This window comes from Taudactylus pleione, unplaced genomic scaffold (genome assembly GCF_031769625.1).
Source record: "Taudactylus pleione unplaced genomic scaffold, aTauple2 ptg000136l, whole genome shotgun sequence".
Classification (NCBI taxonomy): Eukaryota; Metazoa; Chordata; class Amphibia; order Anura; family Myobatrachidae; genus Taudactylus; species Taudactylus pleione.
Window position 1 is genome coordinate 5,273,024 of NW_028284538.1, and position 23,949 is coordinate 5,296,972.

The 23,949-nt window shown below is 39.8% G+C and overlaps 1 protein-coding gene across 2 annotated transcripts in view; it reads right to left on the bottom strand.

Annotated features, from left to right (window-relative positions):
• Positions 1–23,949, bottom strand: part of LOC148522933 (membrane-spanning 4-domains subfamily A member 4A-like) — a 113,646-nt gene that overhangs the window by 58,806 nt on the left and 30,891 nt on the right. For both annotated transcript variants that reach the window (XM_088473520.1, XM_088473521.1), the window contains exons 2-3: positions 21,053–21,306; positions 13,002–13,112 (exon numbers count right to left, since the gene is read on the bottom strand). In XM_088473520.1, the coding sequence (XP_088329646.1) occupies positions 13,002–13,112; positions 21,053–21,298 (357 nt within the window). In that variant the 5' untranslated portion in view covers positions 21,299–21,306. The remainder of the gene's footprint in view (positions 1–13,001; positions 13,113–21,052; positions 21,307–23,949) is intronic.

Below are 23,949 nucleotides of genomic sequence, written 5' to 3' on the forward strand. Positions count from 1 at the left end.
TCACAATATTTTTTATGAATAATACATTGCATTTCCACTTAGTGTCACAATATTTTTTATGTGTACACTGCGCTACCACTTACAGTGTCATAATAATTGTTAAATAGTACACTGCGTTTCTACTTAGTGTAAATTTTTTTCTTATGAATACACTGTGCTATCACTAACAGTGTTACAATTTGTGTTCAATATTACACTGCATTTCCACTTACAGTATCACAATATTATTCATGAATACTCTGCGCTACCTCTTACAGTGTCACAATACATGTTGAATATTACACTGCATTTCCACTTACAGTGTCACAATATTTTTTATAAATACATTGTGCTACCACTTACAGTGTCATAATATGTGTTGAATATTACAGTGCGTTTCCACTTACAGTGTCACGATATTTTTTATGAATATAATACACTGCGGTATTACTGACCAACAGTGTGACAATGGAATCGGTATGTATTACTGCCAGCCGCACAGTTCAAATCCCGACAGCGCTTGCCCATCAGGGATGAAGATCTCGACTGATTGACATTTTTGACTGGGTGACTAAGGAAATACATAAAGGGGGGGCCATAGATATAGCTTATCTAGACTTTAGACTGTTCCACATCGCAGACTGTTAAATTAAACTGGAAAGCATTGGATTGGATACAAAGATAGTTGAATGGATAAGATAATGGCTGCACGATAGGAAACAGAGAGTTATAGTAAACAGAGTGCAGTCTCAAGAGGGAAATGTTACCAGTGGAGTACCTCAGGGATCTGTTCTTGCACCAATGCTTTTTAATATCTTTATTTGTGACATTGCAAATGTTATTGAAGGGAAACTACTGTATGCCTTTTTGCAGATGACACAAAGGTATGCAACAGGGTAGACACACCAGGAGGGGTAAAACAAATGATTGATGATCTAGGTACTGTAGACTAGAGGAATGGTCAAGAATGTGGCAACTACAGTTTCATGCCAAAAAAATGCAAGATCTTGCACTTGGGTCTCAAAAATCCAAAGGCTAAATATAGTATTAATGGCACTATACTGGAAACTGCTGAAGAGGAAAGGGATCTAGGAGTCACTATTTCAGGTGACTTAAAAGCAAGCAAACATTGTAAAAAAGCAATGAGGAAGGCAAGTCAGATGCTTGGTTGCATAGGGAGAGGAATCAGTAGCAGAAAGAAAGAAGTGATAATACCACTGTATAGGTCATTGGTACGTCCTCATCTCGAATACTGTGTTCAGTTCTGGAGGCCATATCTCCAGAAGGATATTAATATATTAGAAACTGTACAAAGAAGGGCAACTAAAATGGTGCAAGGTCTACACCACAAACGTACCAGGAAAGACTAACAGATCTTAATATGTATGGTTTGGAGCAGAGAAGGGAAAGGGGGGACATGGTAGAAACGTTCAAATATATAAATGGTTTTAACAAGGTAAAGGAAGGAGACATTCTTCAAAGAAAGAGAAGTATTAGAACAAGAGGACATGTTCTAAAACTGGAGGGTGATAGGTTCAGGGGAAAATGGGGGAAAAATTACTTCACAGAAAGGGTAGTGGACAAGTGGAATAGCCTCCCATCAGAGGTGGTAGAGGCTCAGACAGTAGAGCAACATGCATGGGATAGACATAAAGGTATCCTTCAGAAGAAGTAAGGATCAATAAGGGTTGAGGTAACAATATGTTTAAAAATGGGGCAGACTAGATGGGCCAAGTTGTTCTTATCTGCCATCAAATTCTATACCTAAAGGTAAGTAACCCTACTCTTTTCCCCCCTAACCCTCCCTTAGGGGTGCCTAACCCTAACCCCCCCCCCAGTGCCTAACCCTAATCCTCCCTCTAAGTGCCTAAACCGAACCCCCCCTTACCGGCTGAGTCTCCCGGGGGGGTGCCTAACTGTAAGTCCCCCCCAGGAGCCCTAAACCTAACCCTGCCACCCCATGGCTGTCTGCGCCCGGCACCCGGCTTACCTTCGATCGGGATTCCGGGCATCAGGCTCCCGCCAAGATTAGACAGTCAGGAAGCCGGCAGTCGGGATTGCATTTTTCGGCTTCCCGACTGCTTCCCATGACAATACTTGTATGAATAATGTTACACTGTGGTATTACTGACTGACAGCGTCACTAACAATACTTTACGAATTATAGACTGCAGTGTGATGAATGTACAGCATCACTCATAATAGGACCAGCAGTATCACAGTGTTTTGGATACACTGGAAGGGGATACGGCATAGGAGATAGTATTCAACCTCTCATCATGTACTCTGACCAAGGATGAATTGAGTGCACTGAACAGGAGTTGTCATTTGTGCCTACTTAGGCACCAGATTGTTTTCAGAATAAAGTGGACCTATTTAAATTTGCCCGCAGCATCAAGCTAAAAGAGTTTTAAGGTCAATCTCCAATACGAACTGATATGCCTCCAATATACAAGAAATCTTCATTCATTCCTCAATCTTTCAAGTGTTTGTGTGTTTGTTGTTGTATGTGGTCCTGATGAAGGGGTGCTGATCCCTGAAACATTGATTTGGAATACACTAATATTTTGTTTATTCAAGCACCTGAGTGCCGTTTGTTCTGCTGAAGTACTGTATCTATATGTATAACAGGCACCGGAGCCATTTGACTGTGTTTTAAGGAATGCCGGAAGATTGTGGAACTATATATATATATATATATATATATATATATATATTTATTTTATTTATTTTTTTACCACAAAAAATCCTAGACTGCGTTAATCAATTCAAATACAGCAGCACCCTTCAGCAAGTCCTCTGTTAGAAGGACTATTTTAAAGATATACAAATGGGTTACTGATGGGGCGCTTTAACACAACACAATTTTAAATATATTGTAAAATTCAATGCAATCTCTCCAGAGGCTTATATGTCTTCTTTTTCTTTTGAAGAGACAACTTCACCGTTATTTCTACTCGTTTTCAATTCTGATCAATTAGTCCAAACAATGAGCTCGCTTTAAATCCTCCTTGAGGTTCTAAGAAAGATACCCTCGTACCAAGACATCCAAACATAGGCCCAAGGCCATCATTAATAAAAATTGGAAAATAGAAAATTAAATATTCCTTTATTAAAATTTAAAATTTGACAATGTGCTAGATCGACAATCTTACACAATTTTGGTAATGCACAGCCTTCCAATCTTTGGAAAGGGATATCATACACCTTCCGATCGGGCAGATGTTTAAATGTAGTGTCACCTTTCATTTAAAACCCTGTATATATCACAACACAAAGAAACATACAAGAAAGGGCACTACTGACAATTTAAGACCTCCTACTTTGATCTTAGGTAATTGACTTTAATTATAATAATAAAAAACTCCTTATAAAAAGTATTTTATTAGTGATATACACGGGTATCCCACAAGACTTAATTCTTTCTTTGCAGCAATATCTCCATGTAACTTCTTTCAGTGGAAGAAAACCCTCCAGATCTGAGGTTACTCTCGATTAATGTTATCAGAGACTTTAGCGGTATCAGAGAACGTAGACCAATAGAATAATTCTTTAATCCATATAATTCTCCTTTTGGGTTTCAGCTGCAAACAAACACTCGCACCAAAAGAAACCCAAAAAACAAATCAATATACCAATGGTAATATTTGTATATTTATTTGAACATGAAACATTAATTTTTATAAAATATTTAAAATATTTTTCCGGTATATACCATAATAGTTACTGTGGTGGTTATGTAAAATAAAGCACCATTTGTGGGAATATTACAAATGTTTTCCCACCTTACACTTCTGTTACTCACATCAGTGGGAACCCAACAAAATGTGCCAAGTGAGTAACTCAATGCATTTCGTCCTTATAAGGACTTCTTCAGGGGTAACTTTTTTGACAAAATAAAACAAAACAATACAACATGGGTATCAAATTAACTGTGCAAGTCTGTAGTACAGTACTTATAAAATAATTGTTCACATATAACCCTATTACATTGATAGCAATAAAACTACATAATAAGTAACAATCTTGAATTATGTATAATCAGTACACTTCATATTTCTTCACTTAAACATTGTTATATCTCCATTATACAATAATATTTTTTTATATATAATATATGAGTACATACCAATAAAATTATGCCATACCAGGCAGACGTAGAGGTTTCTCTGAATAGATTATTTCTAAAGCTATACCTAAAATTATCAAGAGGGATTTCTCAGGGTCATATTACATTCCAAGCTTGAAACACACTAACTTTTTCTTTTCACCCAGATTTTATACTCACAGATTCTACCATAGGAATGAACACAACTTGTCTCTTGAATATATGCTAATATGAGCACCTAAAAATTAGATAAAAAATAAATATATGACCTTAACATTCCCATAGGGAGTTAATATCAGCCTTATTGAGCATTCTTTAGTCTAGGAGCTTCATTGAAATTAGCTTACTGTGTTATAGTATACATTTCTATTAATTTTCCTTCCAAAATATTCTGTATTCACAATCCCAAATAAATGCTCAAATAGCCACAATCCTACAACTCAAATAGTTAATATTCTCCATGGCTATATGAACACAAATGCATACAACAATCCAAAATATTCACTCCAATAGTCATAATCATACAGCTCAAATGGCTAATGTTTTTTTACAGCCATATAAGTACATATGTATAAAAGTATAACAGCATACTCTTTACAACCACAAAACAAATACAAAAGCAGTCTTAATTGTGAGCATTGTAGGGAAGCATGTGACTCACTTACCTAGACCACATAATCAGTCCAACTGTCTCACCAAACTTGTGATCTCTTATGCCCAGATCTTCCTATTTATTCCCCAGGCTGGGTGACATCACTTCCTCTAATTAGCTTAATTGCAGTACAATTTAGCTAAATTCCATTTATATTTGTCAGGCACTAGAGGAACAAATAGCTACACTGCAGCTATTTCGTTAAAGGGATCACAGAAATCTGATCAACTCCTAAAGAGATAAATACTACATGATGTGATTCAAATACTAATAATACTAATGGTTAACCATTATAAACACTTACTAGTCCATAAACGGAAAACCTTTATGAACTAAATACTACCTATTACCAACTCTTAATTTAAACTTTCCCAAATATTGCTATTAATAAACTATAATGATAAACTACAATAAACACTGCATTTTGTGAATGATATACTAACCTTACCCTTATTATCCAATAAATGGGAAACCTTAATGAACTAATTACTACCTTTTTATTGACCCTTACTTTAAAATTACACAAATTAGACCTATACTGCATCTATAAATCCCTCTTAACCCTTTACTAAATTGTGCCCCAATCTAGACACTTAAACCTATATTATTACTATCAAACTTATTGATACCCAACATTACAATACATACATAAATACATAAAATATGTATATATATCCCCTTTTTAATATATATAATACTTTATAACATTTTTTATAAATGCACCACTATATCATTAGGGGTTATAGTTTCACCCCAAAATGTGTTTAAATTACACCCTTAGTTATCAATTCCCCACAATGCTTCATAATTTTACAATCCATACACAGAAAATAAGCCCTAATACACTTATGTAAAACATCTTATAGTTGCAATCAGATAAACAAAACCACATCAATATTCTAATTTAAACCCACAGCTTGTAATGTATCCAAAGTAAAGATCCAAAAAGATTCTATTTTAGATAATTCACGTTCTCTACTCCCGCCTCTTTCATTAATCCGAATATGCTCAAGGGCCGTGAAAGTTAAACACTTTTCATTAGATTGATGTACGTTGTGAAAGTGTCAAGGTAGACTATGCGTAAAAACTTAATTTTGGATGTTATGTAATGTACCTGTATATGGATCTTCAGGGGTCTTTTTGTCTTTCCCACATACATCTTACCACAACCAAATGTTATTCTGTATACTACAAACGTGGTATCACATGTAATCACATCTCTGATAGTATACTTTCTACCATATTCTTTATTATCAAGGAGAGCAAATGATTTTCTTTCCATATGTTTGCAACAGATTCATCTTCCATGGAAAACAGCCAGTCCTCTGAGCTAGAAAATTGCTATCATTACTGGTTTCTCTTTTTTTCTGATCTTTATTTACTTGGAGTTAGTATACTTTTCATGTTAGCTGCCCTTTTATAAATCATCCTCGGTTCTCAGGGGAGAGCAGGACCCAATATAGGATCTTTCAGCAAAATGGTCCAATGGAGTCTAAGAATATTCTTTATTTTATTACTCTCCCTATTAAACTGAGTAACAAATGGTCTGACTTGTATCTTATCATCATTCCTAGGGGCAATTCTTTTTTGCAAAAGGGCATTCCTATCCAACATTGAAGCTTTTACAATTGATTCCATTATTCTTTTTTTATCATAATATCTTTCCTCAAATCTCTTCCTCAGCAGACTGGACGGTTCCCAAAACTGATTATCATTACTACAATTTTTTCAAATTCTCAAGAATTGAGCATAAGGTACATTATTGATCCAAGATGGTAAATGGCAGCTAGAGGATGGTATAAAGATATTTGCATCCACTTCTTTAAAAAAGGTCTCCTTCCAAAACTATATCTAAATAATAACCTCCTTATGTTTAAAGGTGAATTTTAGATTGAATTCGTTATCATTTATATAGACCATAAACCTCTCTATGCTAGCCAAGTCCCCTTTCCAAATAAAAATAAGATCGTCTATATACCGACTAAATAAAACTATATTATTAGTCTCAAACTCTGAACCATAGATGTACTGTTGTTCCCATTGCCCCATCAAGATGTTAGCATATCATGGGGCAAATTTCGTGCCCATGGTAGTCCCTTATCTTTGCGCAAAAAATTCCCCCTCAAATTAAAAAAAAATATGTTTAAGGATAAAAGCTATACTTTTCAGAATAAAATCCCTTTCCTTATCGCAAAACTTTGCAGACCCCTTTAGTGTCTCTTCTACTGCTTCCCTACCTTTGGAGTGTGGGATCAAAGAATATAAGGCCTGTACATCTATTGTAAGCCAGAAAAAGGAAGGTGACCACATTATGTCCTTCATCAATTTTAATAAACTAGTAGAATCTTTGAGATGCGATTTCAAATCCTTAGCAAAGGTTGCAACTTTAGATCTAGGAAATGGGATAAATTCAAAGTCAAGGATCCTATACCCGATATAATCGGGTGACCTGGTGGTCTTTCTTTATTCTTGTGTAGCTTCAGAATATGATAGAACAAAGCAATTTTTGATTTTTAATAAATAAAAACTCAAACTCCTTTTTGTAAATGAGGGCTGAAGAGCCGAAGTCAGAAGTCTAAAAAAATCCTCCCCTGATACTCAATTGTGGGATTCTCAACCAGTCTTTCATATGTACTGTAGATGTATCATTCAAAATTACATAGGCTTCTTCTAAATAAGCCACCCTATACTGTAAAACAACTGCCCCCCCCCCTTATTCACCTTTTTAATTACAAGACTATCATCCTTTTTTGATTGTTTTACAGCCAATTTTTCCCCAGGTTTCAAGTTACTCCTCCCTTGATCATTATTTACTTTAATTTTAATGAAGTCATCCCTTACACTCTCATAAAAAATATCTATATAATTACCCCTTGATTCAACTGGATAGAACTTGGAGGGTAATGACATCAATGATTCCGAATTGGGTCTATAGACAAGTTTAGGCATCGGGTTTTTGAGGAAATGCCTCTGAAATGTTAAATTATGGACAAACTTATTCAAATTAATAAACAAATCAAACTTATTTACATGAGAATCAGGAGCAAACTTTAGCCCCTTGTCTAATACTGTGGATTGTGATGTGGAAAGAAATTTTTGGGATACATTGATGATCCCTGTTGTCCGTTTACTTGAAAGTTTTCTCTCCATTTTTTTGTGAGAGCTTCCCCCTTCCCCTTTTTCCTCTCCTCCTATTCTTAAAATCCTCTGTGTACCTTGTGGGGAATCCATTAGTATAAATAATTCTTCCTTTCTCTTGGTGTTGGGAAAATGAGTCTCCCTCCTCCCCTCTAAAAAATGAGATCGACAATCATTGGAGGCTGGGGATGGTGATCTTAATAATTCAAATCTATTACTATATCCGTTATCTCTGTTCCTCTCTTTCCTGTATTGTGGAGAGGAAAAGGAAGAATTCCTTCTTGGCTTCATTTTTATCTGTTGCCACTCTGACCTATGACGGTAACATGATTGACGTTGAGGGTAGCTTTCCCATCTGTTTGTCATCCCAAAACAATTTTCAGAGTTCCCTATTAGTGGGCCACTATCCCGCCAGGACCACATACAACAACAAACACACAAACACTTACCCTCTTAAGTACCCCTGTAAGTAGGTAATAGGTCATTTTATGTGTATCAGACACCCCCAATTGGCTACATGTCTGCCTGACTGAGTCCAGTGTCGACGCTGCTGGTGGAACGCAGGAAGGAGGGAGCTGTGGAGCACAAGCTGTAAATTGCAATGATAACACTTCCAGTAGACCCCAGAAGTGTGCCAATGGGACTTCTGATGGGCAGTACTGGTGAGCAACTTGGTGGTCTGGATGTCTGGTACTTAGAGGGGTACTGAAGAGGGTAAGTGTTTGTGTGTTTGTTGTTGTATGTGGTCCTGATGAAGGGGTGCTGATCCCAAAACGTTTATTTGGAATACACTAATATTTTGTTTATTCAAACACCTGAGTGCCGTTTGTTCCACTGAAGTACTGTTTCTACTTGCATAACAGGCACCGGAGCCATTTGACCGTGTTTAAAGGAGTGCCGGCAAATTGTGGAACTATATATATAATATATATATATATATATATATATATATAATGTGTGTATAAATATACATATATATCACAAAGAAACATACAAGAAAGGGCGCTACTGACAATTTCAGACCTCCTACTTTGATCTTAGGTAATTGACTTTAATTATAATAATAAAAAACTCCTTATAAAATGTCCTTAATTAGTGATATACACAGGTATCCATGTAACTTCTTTCAGTGGAAGAAAACCCTCCATATAGATAGATAGATACATACACAAGAAATATCCTTTACTCATGCTAGATATCCAAAATACAGCAGCTCTTCACAGTACTACCCCTGTTAGTAGGTACCAAAATAGCATAACATACAAACAATAAACCAGAAGGCGCTGTTACTTCTATCAATGTTCTTCGGAATACTCTCAATCCCTTCACTTGTATTGTAGAGAATATTTCTTATTTTTCCCAAATCTGGTGGAATATTTTATACAGTCTTTTCTTAACCATATATATGGTGTTATTGGTCTGAAAAAAACCCGCTCACCAAGGAAAAGGGCCAACACAAAAGGCCAGAAGGCTGCGTATTAGTATAAATAACAATAATTTATTTTGATATTTATTAAAAATATGTATAAAATGCTTACATAAAATAGCTAAAAAGTCGTTGACACCCATGAGGGAATGTTTACAATACACCCACTTTCACCCTTGGGTGTGAGCTCAATAGTGAGGTCCACTCAGAGGCATCTAGAGTATGATGGCTTTTATTAACCCTACACATTTCGTCCTATGGAGAGGATTCATCAAGGGTATTTTAATATTAAAAATAAATACAACAATGGTAACAATGATTAGATGGTGGTACAATTTAAACATTAATCCATGATGGGCACTAATTCAAGTAAATATATATATATATATATATATTTATATATATACATACCAAGAAAACGATCTCGGTCTGAAAGTAGACACTAATTGTCAGCTGATCATGCTAAGAGTAACGAATGCAATCCAAATATGGTCTAATAATAAAAACTGTAATAGTCCCAATATAATTGTTTATCTAAAGTCCAATGGGACAAACCCTCAATAAATCTAAAAACATGCATGGTCTTAATAAAAATTAATGTCTCTTTCAAGTAGACAGTACTTCAAATCCATCATATTAAACCCAATACATTCATATGTAAATAAAATACAGATATTAATATCCAAATAGCTGGGGATCAAAATAAGGATTATAAACCTATAAACTTACCCTAATACAGGTGGCTGCAATATACACATCCAGTCTCTGTGCTAGTGTGAGTAATTAAACACCCAGGCCTAATGCCCTCTTATACCTCCCCCTAATGTGATGTCACTTCCGCTCAATCAATCTCTTAATAAACCCCTATGTGCAGTGTATAGAGATTTGGAGTTAACAAATAGATATAAAGTCATATCCTCTAACCTCAGTGATTCCGTTGCATATAAATGTGTGTTAATATAGTGGTGTATTTCCTATAAACTAACTTATTTAGATGGTCTGCTCACCAGGACCATCATGCATTGCGTCTGTGGGTGTTTGGAAGTGCAAGTCCACACTTCTTGTGTTGTGTTCCACAGGTTAATTGTGCGCTCCATCATCCAGTCATATGATGTGCCGGTCATGTGGTACGCATACAACACTAGGCTGCATCTCCAGACTAGATGTGTCCTTGGACCCAGTCATATGCCATGCTGGTCACATGGTGTGCTTCACACCCAATACAGCAGCATACATTCAGCAGGGACTGCAATCTCCCTGGAGATGGAACGCAAGCTTAGTAATAACTGTGTAATACCAACCCCTTTATAACAATATGTGAACCTTGCATATAGCCAATTTTAATTCTTATGGTCTTTACTATTCCCTATTAGACCTCCAGCTTTACAAAAGATCATATATTGTATAACATTAGGATTATACATAATTATCAAATTGTTCTACCAAGAAATAAAACTAAAATAGATCTATGGATTACTTTACGATCAATACCACTTTTTTTCCCCTTATATAAAATATACTACATCTATTCCCTCATTTAGGCCTTTGGGAGAAAGTGTATTTAGTGTATAAATCCAATACGATTCGCATTTAGACAAAGTTAACTCTCTATTGCTGCCCCTATTGTCTTCCTTAATATGTTCTAAAATGGTAAAAGATAAACCCTTTAGGTCACCACCAGTAGATTCCAAGAAGTGTCTAGGCAGCTATGTGTTCTTAATTTATTTTTAATATTTTGGAGGTATTCTTGTATACGTATTTTAATACTTCTCTTGGTTTTACATATGTATGTTAGACCACACATACAGGTGATACGGTAAACTACGAACTCAGTATTGCATGTCACTACATCTTTTATACTGTAAAGTGCCCCATTATCTAATTTCCATGAAAATGTTTTTTTCTCCATATATTTGAAACAAATGCATCGATTGCAGGGAAAACAGCTCTCTCTCTTGGGCAAAAAATTAGTAGACACATTTTCCTTAGATGGAATAGATCTTAGTCTACTAGGTGCCAACATTCTTTTGAGGTCTAAAGATTTCCTAAAAACTATATTAGGTTTACTAGTTAAATATGGACCTAAAACAGGATCTTTTAAAATATTCCAGTGTTTCCACAATACTTTTTTAATACAATGATTTTCATGATTAAACTGAGTAATAAATGGTCTAAGTTCCTTAAAAGTTGTCTCTTGTGCATTTTTTTGTTCGATAAGTAAATCAGCGAGTGGAGGCTTTAAGTCTAGCTTGTTCATTCATTGGTAACTTGTAGCCTCTGTCTATGAAACGTTCCCTCAGAAGTGCTGATTGATCCCAATAAGTTTCTATGTTACTGCAGTTTTTTCTGAGTCATAAAAATTTTGCAAAGGGTACATTGTTCTTTCAAGTTGGGTGATGACAGCTTGTGGATGGAATTAAGCTATTTGCATCTACCTCTTTAAAGAATGTACGGGTCTTAATCTCCTCATTTGGTCTCCCCTCTGAAACCAAATTTAGATAATCTATAGTATTTTCATGATGTTTATAAGTGAAGCTGAGATTTTAATCGTTCTTATGCATATACGTAATAAAATCTTCAATGCTGTTATCTCCTCTCCAAATGAATATTTAATCATCAATATAATGACGAAAAATGTTTGCTCCCAACAAAAATTAACCCTAGGGGTACATTTACTAAAGTGAGAGTTTTTAGAATTGGAGATGTTGCCCATAGCAGCCAATCAGATTCTAGCTATTATCTTCCTGAAGGTGCTAGTTAAATGTTAAGTAGATTCTGATTGGTTGCAATGGGCAACATCTCCAATTCTAAAACTCTCACATTAGTAAATGTACCCCTTTGTGAGTAAATGAGTAATGGTAGGGAATATAGATTGTAAGCCCTACTGGGACAGTGACTGATGTGAATGTTCAGATATTCTCTGTAAATCGCTGCAGAATATGTGTGTGCTATATAAATAACTGTTAATAAATAAAATCTCTACTGTGTCATACACTGCATTAGAGTGCCAATGTTTAGTATTTTAATACCATTTTGGTGTTGCCTTACTAAGCATTGCCACTTTAAACTTGACTGCTATCTTGCCAAAATCTCAGCAGTTTCAGAATCCTACATTTGGCCATGTGAGTGGGAGGTGTGATAGAATTTCACAGAAATATGGCAGCATGTACTGAGTGATAACTGTTCTAACTTAGAAGCAAGGGATAAGCTACAGTTCAATATGTTATTTAACTAAAGGATATACATTTACTTAATATCATACCTTCCTACTCTCCAGGAAGTTGCGGGAGACTCACGATTTTTCGGGGAAACCCCCACACCCCCGGTAGAGTAGGCATTTCTCCCACATTCTTGCCCACTTCCTAGTAAAGTGGGCAGAATAGGGAGAATTTCTGATGCAATCGCGGGTCTCCGTGTAGGGGGAGGGGCTTAATGATGCGATTCTCCATTAATTGTGCCATTTGGTCATGCCCCCTATTTAAATTTGAGCCAATCTCAGAAATCTACTATGAGGGGGCGTGGCTTATTGACAAAAATCATCAGGCCCCGCCCCCCATCACCACCCTCCTGCATCTCTTACCCGGGCTTCTCCCAGGAAGAGAGAAAAAAATGTAGGCAAATATGCTTAATGTGTGCTGCAAACAGAATACAAAGGAAATAAATACATATGCCAACATATCAGTAGTTTATGTACTTACAAACACTGGGCCCCAGAAAGGGATACCACTTAGAAGTGAAATGCTGAGTGGGGTAAAAACCAGACCAATACCTACAACAATCTGCAAGACAGCTGCAATAATCAGCACAATCTAAGGGAAAAAAAAGAAAATATCAGTTAGAATTTAAAAAAATCAGTTGCCTTAGCCCAGACTTCTTAAGGTCCTAATACATGAATCATTGTTATAACTAGTTTTCAGTAATCCCTGCTAAGTGTCACCTGCAACTGGTGCTGGTGGCTGTTATACTGGAAAATAAGATATTTGCATTTTTAAAAAAATACCACTCTTTTTAGTTTCCCTTTACAAAAAGCAGGCTTATGTGTAGCGTCTTATAACATAAAATTCAAGGATAAATAGTGTTTTTGTTTTTTTACCATGAGAGTAGTGTGTCCTTTTTGTAAGGGTCCCTTTCCCGATACAAATGTCCGCAGTATTAGAGGTTCCCAGATGAAATCAGGCCCCAGAAAGGAAGACCTAGAGGGCTGAGTTTGAGTCAGATGGATCTCTGTGTACAGGTTCAATGCATACAACGCATGCGCAGATGACAATTACAGAGTAAGGCAGTTCGGGTTTGGTTCGGATCTTCACGCAATGTACTAACCTCGGACCGAGGCAAATTGTCATCTTTTATGGACATCTCTGCTCATCTCTAGCCAATTTACACATTTCTGCGTATATTCATCCTCTTCTAAATCAGATGGAACTTGGCCTGATCTGTCTTGGAATGAAATAGGTATATCAGGGTGGGAACTGGGTGGCAACAATCCGATCGCAATAAACTATTCTGATTTGTGGGAGTATCATGGGAATATAATAGGAGTGTGATGAGTTCAGAGACCGGAAGCCGGTTTTAGATGGATTTCTTGCACTTAGCATGGGCTGGTGCATGTGCAGATACTGATGATACTTGTGGTGTTTGGTGTAAAGAACAGTGGGTGGCCCGGATTTCTGTTTGCAGATGCTGATAGGGATCCGGTCAAAATCCCAACAGATGGGATGCCGGCACTTAGAATGGTGGCATTCTAACCCTGTCAGGATGCTGGCATTGGGGTTCTGGAAGGAGGTGACATCACAGCGTCACATGCCGCTTGAGCTGACAATGTGTACACCAACAGCTCTTTGCATCTCATTATATCTGTGGACCTGATTCACTACAGAACACAATTGTGAATTCAATAGCAATTATGCATGCAGTTCAACTGCAATAGTATGTTAATCCATTGTGATCGCAATGCCCTCGCAGCACTACACAAGGTTGCCCACTTTACTTAGCACACATCCGTAATGTTTAGCAAGACTGGGAAACCAGCAGTAAAATCTAGTACAGTTACAGCCTCATCAACACTTGCACAAGCTCTGACCTTACTCAGGAATTGCTAACTTCCACGCATGCTATGAGACCTGTGAAGCCCTGTGTCCGTAAGAAAGAAAGACACAAAATATGATTTCAACCTCGGTTCAAAAATGATCGCCAAAATGTATTAATCTGATTTTAAAATTCAGACAACCCTTGGACCCTGCCGAAGTAAATAAAGGACTTGATCTACAAGTCCAACAAACTTCTTCAGTTTCTCAAGCTGCTTTTCCAAAAGTCTAATTAGGGAAATCACCTGACTCAAGCTGGCAGTGTCTGAACTCACTTCATAGATGGCAACTTTAAAGGGTTTCAGCACCTTGCACAACTCTGAAAGTATTCTCCACTGCTCTTGAGTAAGGTACATTCTCCCTATGCGCTAGCATTTGCTTGCTGTTTCTGCTCTTCTCTTAAATTATTATTATCCAAATTATTGAGTTATCGTAGAATACACAGACTTAGTACAATTAGAAACAGCAATAGAATAAATTATTTATTTTCCATTTTTTTAAATGCGCAGTTCAGCTGACACCCAGTGCTTATATGTATGTGAACAAGAGGTACTGGGGACAGCGCACAGACCTAGTACAAACAACAATAGAAATCTTTTTTTTTTCCACTTTTTTAAATGCACAGTTCAGCTGACACTGCGTGCATTCACAGTGCCCCGCAACCACTTTTTAAAAATTGGATCCTGCAGGTATTGGGATCACGCATACCTGCAGTAATAGAAAATTTTGCGTGAGATTTTTTACGTTTCTAAACCTCGCACACAATTGAATCACCCCCATATGGCACTTGACTGGACACAGCACAGCAGCAGCCACTAGAGGTGGAGAGGCTGAACATAGCAGACATTGGACACAGGGAGTGGATGAACACAGCAGCAGCCACTGGACACAGCACAACAACAGCCACTGGAGGTGGAGACATCACCGCAGGAGGGACTTATATAAAATCCAAAACCCACAAGAGTCTGACTCTAGGATGATGACATTTTGCCTCGATTTGAAATCCAAGCAAGGTGGGAACACCTGAGCTGCCACTCAGATTCACTTGGATTGGGAGAGTTTGGATGGGCTCGGTTTTTAGAAAACTGAGCCAGTACATCTCTAATTTCAGGCTTCCGCAACCTAAAGCAAAGCAGCCATTTTGTGGACAAGCAGCCCCCTAATGTGCAGAACTGCAGGGTACAATGTTGAACCAACAAAAAGTTCAGAGAGGGAGGAGTTAATTAGTACCTGGACATACTGTAGGACTGTCTTGGTGCATTGAACTGCCAGAGACACAGCCACACCCAAAAGCAACACAGCACCACAGACCCTCCAACTCACCAGTGTCAATATAATCCTCACTGCTGCTGCCCTGCATCTGGCTGGGGCCTGGTTACTAGGATGTACTGGGAAGGGCAGTAGGATCATGGATGACAGATTTATTTCAGCAGCATGTCCCCGGTGCTGTAGTGCCTGTGCATGTCCATGTGCACCACTTCACCACCTGCCGAACATGGCAATGAGCAATGTCCTCTTTGCATAATGTATACTGTATTTCTTTGGCTTCCTATTGAACTTCCTTGCTGTGGTGCCCCTGTCCGAGAAAAGAACTGACTTCCATAGTAGGAAGCAGGAACATCATGCTGGAGAGGGAGCAGTTCATGATGGAGACGTGGTGGTCGGAGTCCGTCTGCAGGTTCAGCATAGGGATGGACATTGGAATCAGATAGTTACTAACCATAGATAATTTTATTTTGATGGTAGTGTTTTTTACCATTTGATAGTGGTGGTCTGATGTTTGCCACCATCAAATGGAAATCATTTGCTGGTGTTTCAATGTTTTTTTTTTTTTATATTCCTGATAGCTATGCCATCCCTGGCTCATTCCTGGCTACTGAGTTTGCATCAGGGCATCTTCTTGGTTAATTGAAGGATGTGTTTCACTCTTTGTCTGCCTCAGATGGGACCCTGCTCAGTCCCTGTCTCCCACCCCTCTCTAGGCTGCTGCTAAGCTCAAGAGAACATTGCTTTCTCTGATTCACTCTCACTGGGCCTGATTCAGGATGGAACGCACAAGAGATAATGCACGCACCCATCTGCTGCGAGAATATGCTAATCAATGCTTAAGCATGGAGGGTCTGAATCAGCAAGGCACGCAAAGGAGAGAATGCACACACCTGTCTGCTGCGAGAATATGCTAATCAATGCATACGTATGGAGATCGCAGCACAACATGCAGACGCCCAACCCTATATTAAGCCTTTACTCAAAGCCTGATCAGTACTCAAGATAGCGTAAACATCGGTAACATCAAGAACCATCAACCACATTTGCATAATAGTGGTTGACCAGACCTCGCGCAGGATCTTGGCAACTTCCTGCATGCACAGAGTCTCATCACTAGGTCCGGCGCCACACTGGCTTAATTGTGGATGCACTTAAAATGTCGTCCCAATGCACAGACATGCCTGCATTCACCATACCACCCCCCCGTCACCACCCACATATGGCACTTCCTGTCAATCAATATCGGAAAGAGTATGCATACACGCTGCGTGTAGTCTGCATACGCTTACCCGATCACTATGGCCCGTTCACGCAAGCACAGTGCGATGCATATGCATTCGCAGTACAAATACAACAGCCAAGTGTGTGCATTCTCTCCTGTGCATTCCTTGCTGAATCAGGCCCACTGTCTCTTGCTGTTTCAGCACCCTGGCCATCTTCCATACATCATCTTGGTGCAAGATTTTTTCTGTGACTTGCTTCAATAAAGTCGTCGTTGCTCGGCTCCTTTTTGTCACAGATAAATGGTTCATACCCCTAAACCTTCCTCGACAAATGCAGTATAGATTAGGGAAAACACCATAAAATTCATCCAGTGGTTTGAGATTTTATTTTATATATAATGATTAGATATGTGAGGCGCCGGTTTTCAGAGAACTGTCTACAACCAAATTTAGTGGTTCAAAGACGAACTGAGTCTGAGTTCGGAATTACTTTAGGGTACCAAGTCAATCCGAATCCTAGTTCTGATCTTCCAGTGGTTCGGAATGCACATTTAAAAACCTAACATGGATTTTGGATTGCATGCTAACAGGTCAAAATGACATCATTTTAGCTGTTCTTTTTTTTTTTCTTATTTTAAATACAGATCCAAAACCAAAATATGTGAGGGAGAATTTTGTAATTCGTTACTTACTTCTGACATTCAAACATGCTGCTGTCTCCAAATGAAGAATTAAAGTTATTGTCACATTTCTCAGCAAATATTTGTAAACCAATGGATAAAATGTAAAACGTGCTATACCATAGAACATATGTATATTTCTGTGCATCGCCATGTGCTGCTGCCCTGTCCTCTGATTATTTAAATATTAATGAGATAAGATATATGTGCCTGCCTCATGTTGCATAATTATAGAAATATAACAGATTAATAATAGGGCAGATGGGACCATAGCCTCAGGCCTCCACATAATAATAGACCCAACACCATGACAGCATGATGATGACATCCACCTTCCCTCCTGCCCATGGCCAGTCACTCAGCCAGCCCTTCTTTCCCTCTCGTCTGCGGACAGACAGTACTGCCCTCACTCACACTGCTAGCCACCCAGCCAGCCCTTCTCTCCCACCCGCCCATGGCCAGCCAGTACATCTCTCCCAACCACGGCCAACCAGACCTTTCCTCCTAGCCGCCGTGGGCAAGCCAGCCACTGCTCACAGCTCTGCACTGTGGGAACCTGCAGCTGATGAAAGACAGATGCCGGAGAGGAATCTAATACCCTTGTAAAAGTAAGGTATCAGTGGAAATGAAGGCGAAAGCTGTCCCAGACTCAGAGCTATAAAACTGTCATATTCAAGGGATCAGGTCAGAACACCCATGGGTCTCAAACAAGTACTATGACATAAGCAAGAGCCAAAGAGAAACGGACCAAGGACAACTCCTGGCATGACAGCAGAGCCTCACACTATCATTCTACAGTTATATGACTCTTCAATACTCAAAAGAAAGCTGTATAACTAACTACAGTACAACCCTTTGGAAAAGTTGTGAAGTGTTATCCTACTCAGAAGAAGCACCTACTTTATAAGGAGGAACTTTTCATCGTAAGAAGTGGAAGGCAAACTTTAACATCAATTGAGCCTAAAAATACCTCGAAGAGCGCATGTAACCACAAGTACTTTTATCTGACATTTGATTATGCAGAGGTGAGAGTGACCATCTCAGCGGTATCTGCAGCACTATTGTTTTGGAGTGCAAGTTTTTCTATTATTAATCCACCCAGCTGACAACACGATCAGCCTCATATTATAAGTGTTGAAAATGTGTTTCTGTGTTCCTTGCAAAATGGTGCAATACTGTATTGCTATTGCTGGCACCTAGCATCAGGCTACACTTCTCTCCCTCCCTGGGGCTGACCCAAGTCCTGGGAGCAGTGACACTTGCGGGTCCAGGGGAGACTGTCCAGGTTCAGTACTTGTCTGTGTGTGTAACACTTGCTATTACATGGAAGGGACATTGAGATAATAAAAACTGTTGCATATAAATTGTGCTCAGACTCTGAGGGAGGAAGATGCACTTTGAGTGCTGTGCTAGAAATCCGTGTTGCTGTTATAGTAATAAACATTACAAACACACACTCTCTCTTGTTTCAGAGACAGCAGTCAGACCAACGAGATTTGCGGGTCTTTTTAAAAGGGGAGGAGCCAAATGCTGAAAGGAGTGGGGCATAATCGCGAGCCACAGCAGGCAGCTCCGTTTAACTGCTCCCTACCTCTGGAACTCTCTCCCTCTCCCCATCAGACTCTCCACCTCTCTAAATCTCTTCAAACTGGCTCTCAAGACCCACTACTTCATCAAAGCCTTCCAGCTTCAACCCGTTGCTACATGCTATGTCCTCCCTGTCTACCACATCTGTGTCGTGCCTGTTTGTCTGTCCCTCCCCATTAGAATGTAAGCTCTCACGGGCAGTGTCCTCTACCCTCTTGTGGTTCTCCTTACTTATACATTCATCTACTCCTTACTCCCCACTAAGACACCTATCACTTGGTTGTTTATGACCTGTACCTTATTTGAGTGTTATAATGGCTAACTCAGCAATGCATATAAACCTTGTCCTTGTCCTGAATTGTATTGTACTGTAAGTTACTGGTTCCTTGTTCACTTATTTATGTACTTTGTAAGGTGCTGTGGAACCCCTGCGGTACCATATAAATAAACGATATTAATAAGGATAATCATATTAGGTGTTAGTAAGCAAGACGTACTAAAACGCTTTGTATGCTGGACATATGCTTGGCCAAAATACACCTTATTTTTAGATAGACCCATCTTTGGATATGTAGGGATCAAAATACATTTGTTTTTCATGTGTCTTTTTTCAGTATATGTTCTAAGCGCAACTGTGTTCAACTATAAATGATGCACATTACACTGTTTCGGACAAAGAGCCTGATTCAGACTCACTCGCTTCTGGTGGCAGCTCGCAGGTCTAATGGGCGTTTTCTTTTTTTGCCTCCAGCCCACTCGCAAAGCTATGGTGACCACCCACAGCTTGTGCGAGCGGCCTGGAGTCCATGGCCGGATTATAGGCGGGGCGAACGGGGCGGTCGTCCAGGGGCCCCCACACATTTGGGGCCCCCACACATTGCCCCTACCTGGCCCACTGTGCTACCTCCCTTGCCCACCCGTCGTCCGCAAGCATAGCTGACTTGCACACTGCAACCCTTTCCCTACTCACCTTCAAGTCCAGGGTCCACACCGGCTTTCCCTCAGGTGGCGGAGATGTGCTCCACGGCGCTCTGCTCTCTTGCCTGGCTCCCTGCTCTACCAGCCCAGGCTGCTGCTCCTCTGTGAAAGCCAGGCCAGTGACAGCACCTCCGGCAGAATGAAGATGGCAGCCGATGACGTGATGCGCACAACTCGCGGCCACCGGGTTCCTGACAGGTAATGCACCAGGTCCTGGCCCCTCCTTGTATGTGTGTGTGTACGTGCGTTTTGCCCATCCACTGCCCATTGCGGCTGTGATGGAGGGCTCCAGCCGGCAACCTTGCATTGCAAGATTGTACCTGGCTGCCCAGAGACCACCTTCCTGCTGGCTCTATTGCCCCCAATGTTCCTTACCGCCATGTGTCATACTGTCATGCAGGGGCATAGGAGAGGCAACAGGCAGTTAGTGTCTATTTGGTTGGGGCCCCAACAACTTAGTTGCCCCGGGGCCCCCACAAGTCTTAATCCGGCCCTGCTGGAGTCAGTCACGATTATCGTGACCATCAGGCTTGCAACGAGATCCTGTGGTAGGGTTACGGCGCCTGCAAGCCCAAGTGGACTAGTGATGTCAGTAGGGCCGCCCACAAACGCCAGGTGTTCCTAAGGGAATGCCTGCATTTGTACAGCCACCCCCCCTCCCCGCCTACAAAACGGGGCAAGCTGTCACTCACCATTGACAGCCGCCCCGTCTTGTAGTGAGACCCATGGCGATAGAGCTGCAGTCGCTTGACGGGTCTCACGCATGCGCATGCCGGAGGCGGCGCATGTGCAGTGGGGGACCATCGACCCGCTTGCAAGCGGATCTGAATCAGGCCCAAAGTGTTTGGTCTGTTTATACAATAACACAATAACTAGATGATTAGGTTATAAATAGATACATGGTTAATTTGCCTTTGCAGGCACTTACCCCCAGAGCTTTTGGCTTGGATTTCAGGAATGTTCTGTAAAAAAGGGATGATGAATCTATACATTGTGGCGTGAGTGCAGCCAACCTCGGAATGTTCCACACCACGGTTTCAGCAGGGACACCATATAAAGGCATGATATTCTGGTGAGTGGTTGGTACTGGCGTTTTCATATTGGGAACAGCTGAGGAGGCGGTAACTGGTATGGTCTCATAGATATTAGGAGGGATTTTGCCTTCAACATTCATGATAGACACTAAGACAGAAAGCAAACAGTAAGTACAATTTTGCTAAATAAATAACCAAACAAGCACAATACAGCCAAACTTGTGTTTATGGATATGAGGGATTTAAATATTTTGTAGCACCTTCTAAATTCTAATTCTGGAAACAAAAACAAGCATAGAAAGTATTACGATTAGAAACTGGGGATAGATACTGTATATTTTAATAATAAAGCAAGATTAAACTGTCCATATAAAGTTCTAAGGGCCAAATGCGAGTATGCAAATTTGTAAAAAATGCGAGTTTAGTGCTAAACTTGCATTTTTTACTCACTTGCAAATGTAATAGGGTGCGACTATAGTAAAACTCACATTTATCTGGCTTTACTATAACTCACAAAAAGAAATCTTCCATCTAGATGTCTTTCCATTTTCTAGCTAGAACTCGGGCAATGCAATAGAGTGCGAGTGCTTCACTCGCACATATTACTGCCTGAGAAATCGCAAAAACAATAGACCAGCTTAAGGATAGTGAGTTTATCCTGAGCAGGTCAGAGTAACATAAAAACATGCACATATCCATGAGATATATGCATTTTTCAGTGTGTACATATAAAAAAAAGCATTTAAAAAAAATTACGTGTCCCTCCCTTTCCCCACAAGTATAACCAGCCACGAGTTCTATAGAGCCTGTGCTGGTTTTTAAAATACAGGGGACAATAATGCATAGGGGTTCCCTTTATTTTAAGAACCAGCACAAGGCTTTGCTGAGCCAATCCTGGTTGTGGAAATACAGGGGACAAAATGAGTAGGGGTTCCCCTGTATTTTCCATAACCAGCAACTTTCTAGCGGGGGTATAATGCCACAGCCAGGGGAACCTTTCACCGGGTCCCCCGGCCAAAGCATTAAACCTGATCGCTAGCCAGTCCGGGCCAGGTATCCCTAGGCAGATGGGAACCCACCAAATAAAGGGGTCCCCCTCTCCACGGCACCCCAGGCCTGGGCTGATAGCCCGTGGCTGTCTCCGACACCCCTGGACGGTGGCTGTCGGGTTGATAGTGTAAATGTGGTGTAAAAAATAAAAGCAAAAATATTGTCTTTTGCTGTAGAACTACAGGTCCCAGGAAGCCTCCCCTGCATGCTGTGACTTAGAGAACCACAAATACGATCATGTAGTGCATTATGGGCCCACTGGTACCTGTAGTTTTTCTGAAAAATAAATAGTAAAACAATGACAAGACACACACCGTGACAGTACAATTTTATTTAAACATACATGCACACTCACATATACACTCACAAACACTCATACTCACCTAGTATCCCTGTAGCCAAACACATCCCCTTGTCCATGTAGAAATCCATGGATACCGGTAAAAAAAAACAATACTCACCTCTTCCTCTGCGTAGTTCATGTCCTCTTCGGTCCATGTACAGTAAGCACCAAGGGGGTTAAAAAAAATACAAAGTCCTGATCCAGTGCAGACAGGAGAGAGGGTATGTGTTATTTTTCCTCTGCGTGAATGAATTGGACCCACATGTGCCCAGTCATTGCAGGAGCCGCCAGTCAATTAGTGGGAACCTCTCCGTAGGAGCTGCCCACTGATTGGCTTTGCGCAGTCAGCCTGTCTCCCCCTTAGAATTCAATGGTGTGAAATCTCCATTGAAGTCTATGGTGGGAACCTCTACAATGTAGCCAATGATGTAACCGCAAGGTTCACCTCAATTAATTTTGTGGTTACATCATTGGCTACAATAAAAATAAAAACAAAGAGACAAAGAGTAGAGGTATGTTTTACCAAGAATCCCTTTAGATTAAAAAGAAGTACATTAAACAAATATGCAAGTGCTTTCATCTTAGTATCATGGATCACAGCAGTCTCATCACTCTAGCTCAAACACCCATGTCAGATGCCCTTCTCTGATACAAGCCTCATTTAGGAGACATTCACTACAGTACATCACATGCCGTTACTTAGCAATGGACCCTACCCTACCCTACACACATATATACATACACAGTCACAAACATATATAAACTTACATAGATATGTCATACATACCTTACATGCACACATATATAGACACACATACATGTCACATATCCATTACAAACAAACTTACCTTGCAGCAGATGTGATTGGTACAGGACCTAGCAGGCTGGCACCATGTAATTAGGCCCCTCACGGAAAAATGCAGTGGTTCGTGGGTCAATCGGGAGGGGGCGGGGATAAATGATTTGATTCGAAATAAATAGCATCATATTTTCAACACCTCTTCCATTTTGACCTGCAAATCGTGGCAATTTGCTGCGAGGGGGTGGGGCTCAAGGACATGGTGCCTGCACTCCAGTCTGTCATGGGGGTTTTCTGGGTACTCAGAAACCCCCCTGCATGCGCTACTGTCAGGGGTAGTGCTTATGCTTTGATCACAATATATAGGTGTCTCAATGCAATAATCAATACTCAGCTATGAAATTATTCAAAATAAACAATAAAATAATTATTAAACAATCAATTACAAAAGCAGTTACAAAAAACTCTTTTTTGGTATTGTTTATTTGATTTCACATGCCATAATTTTAACAATTTTCTGCCCCTCAGATTTCAAATAGTAAAAACAAAGGAATATTTTATATTGAAACATTTACCTACTATAACAAAGATAATAAACC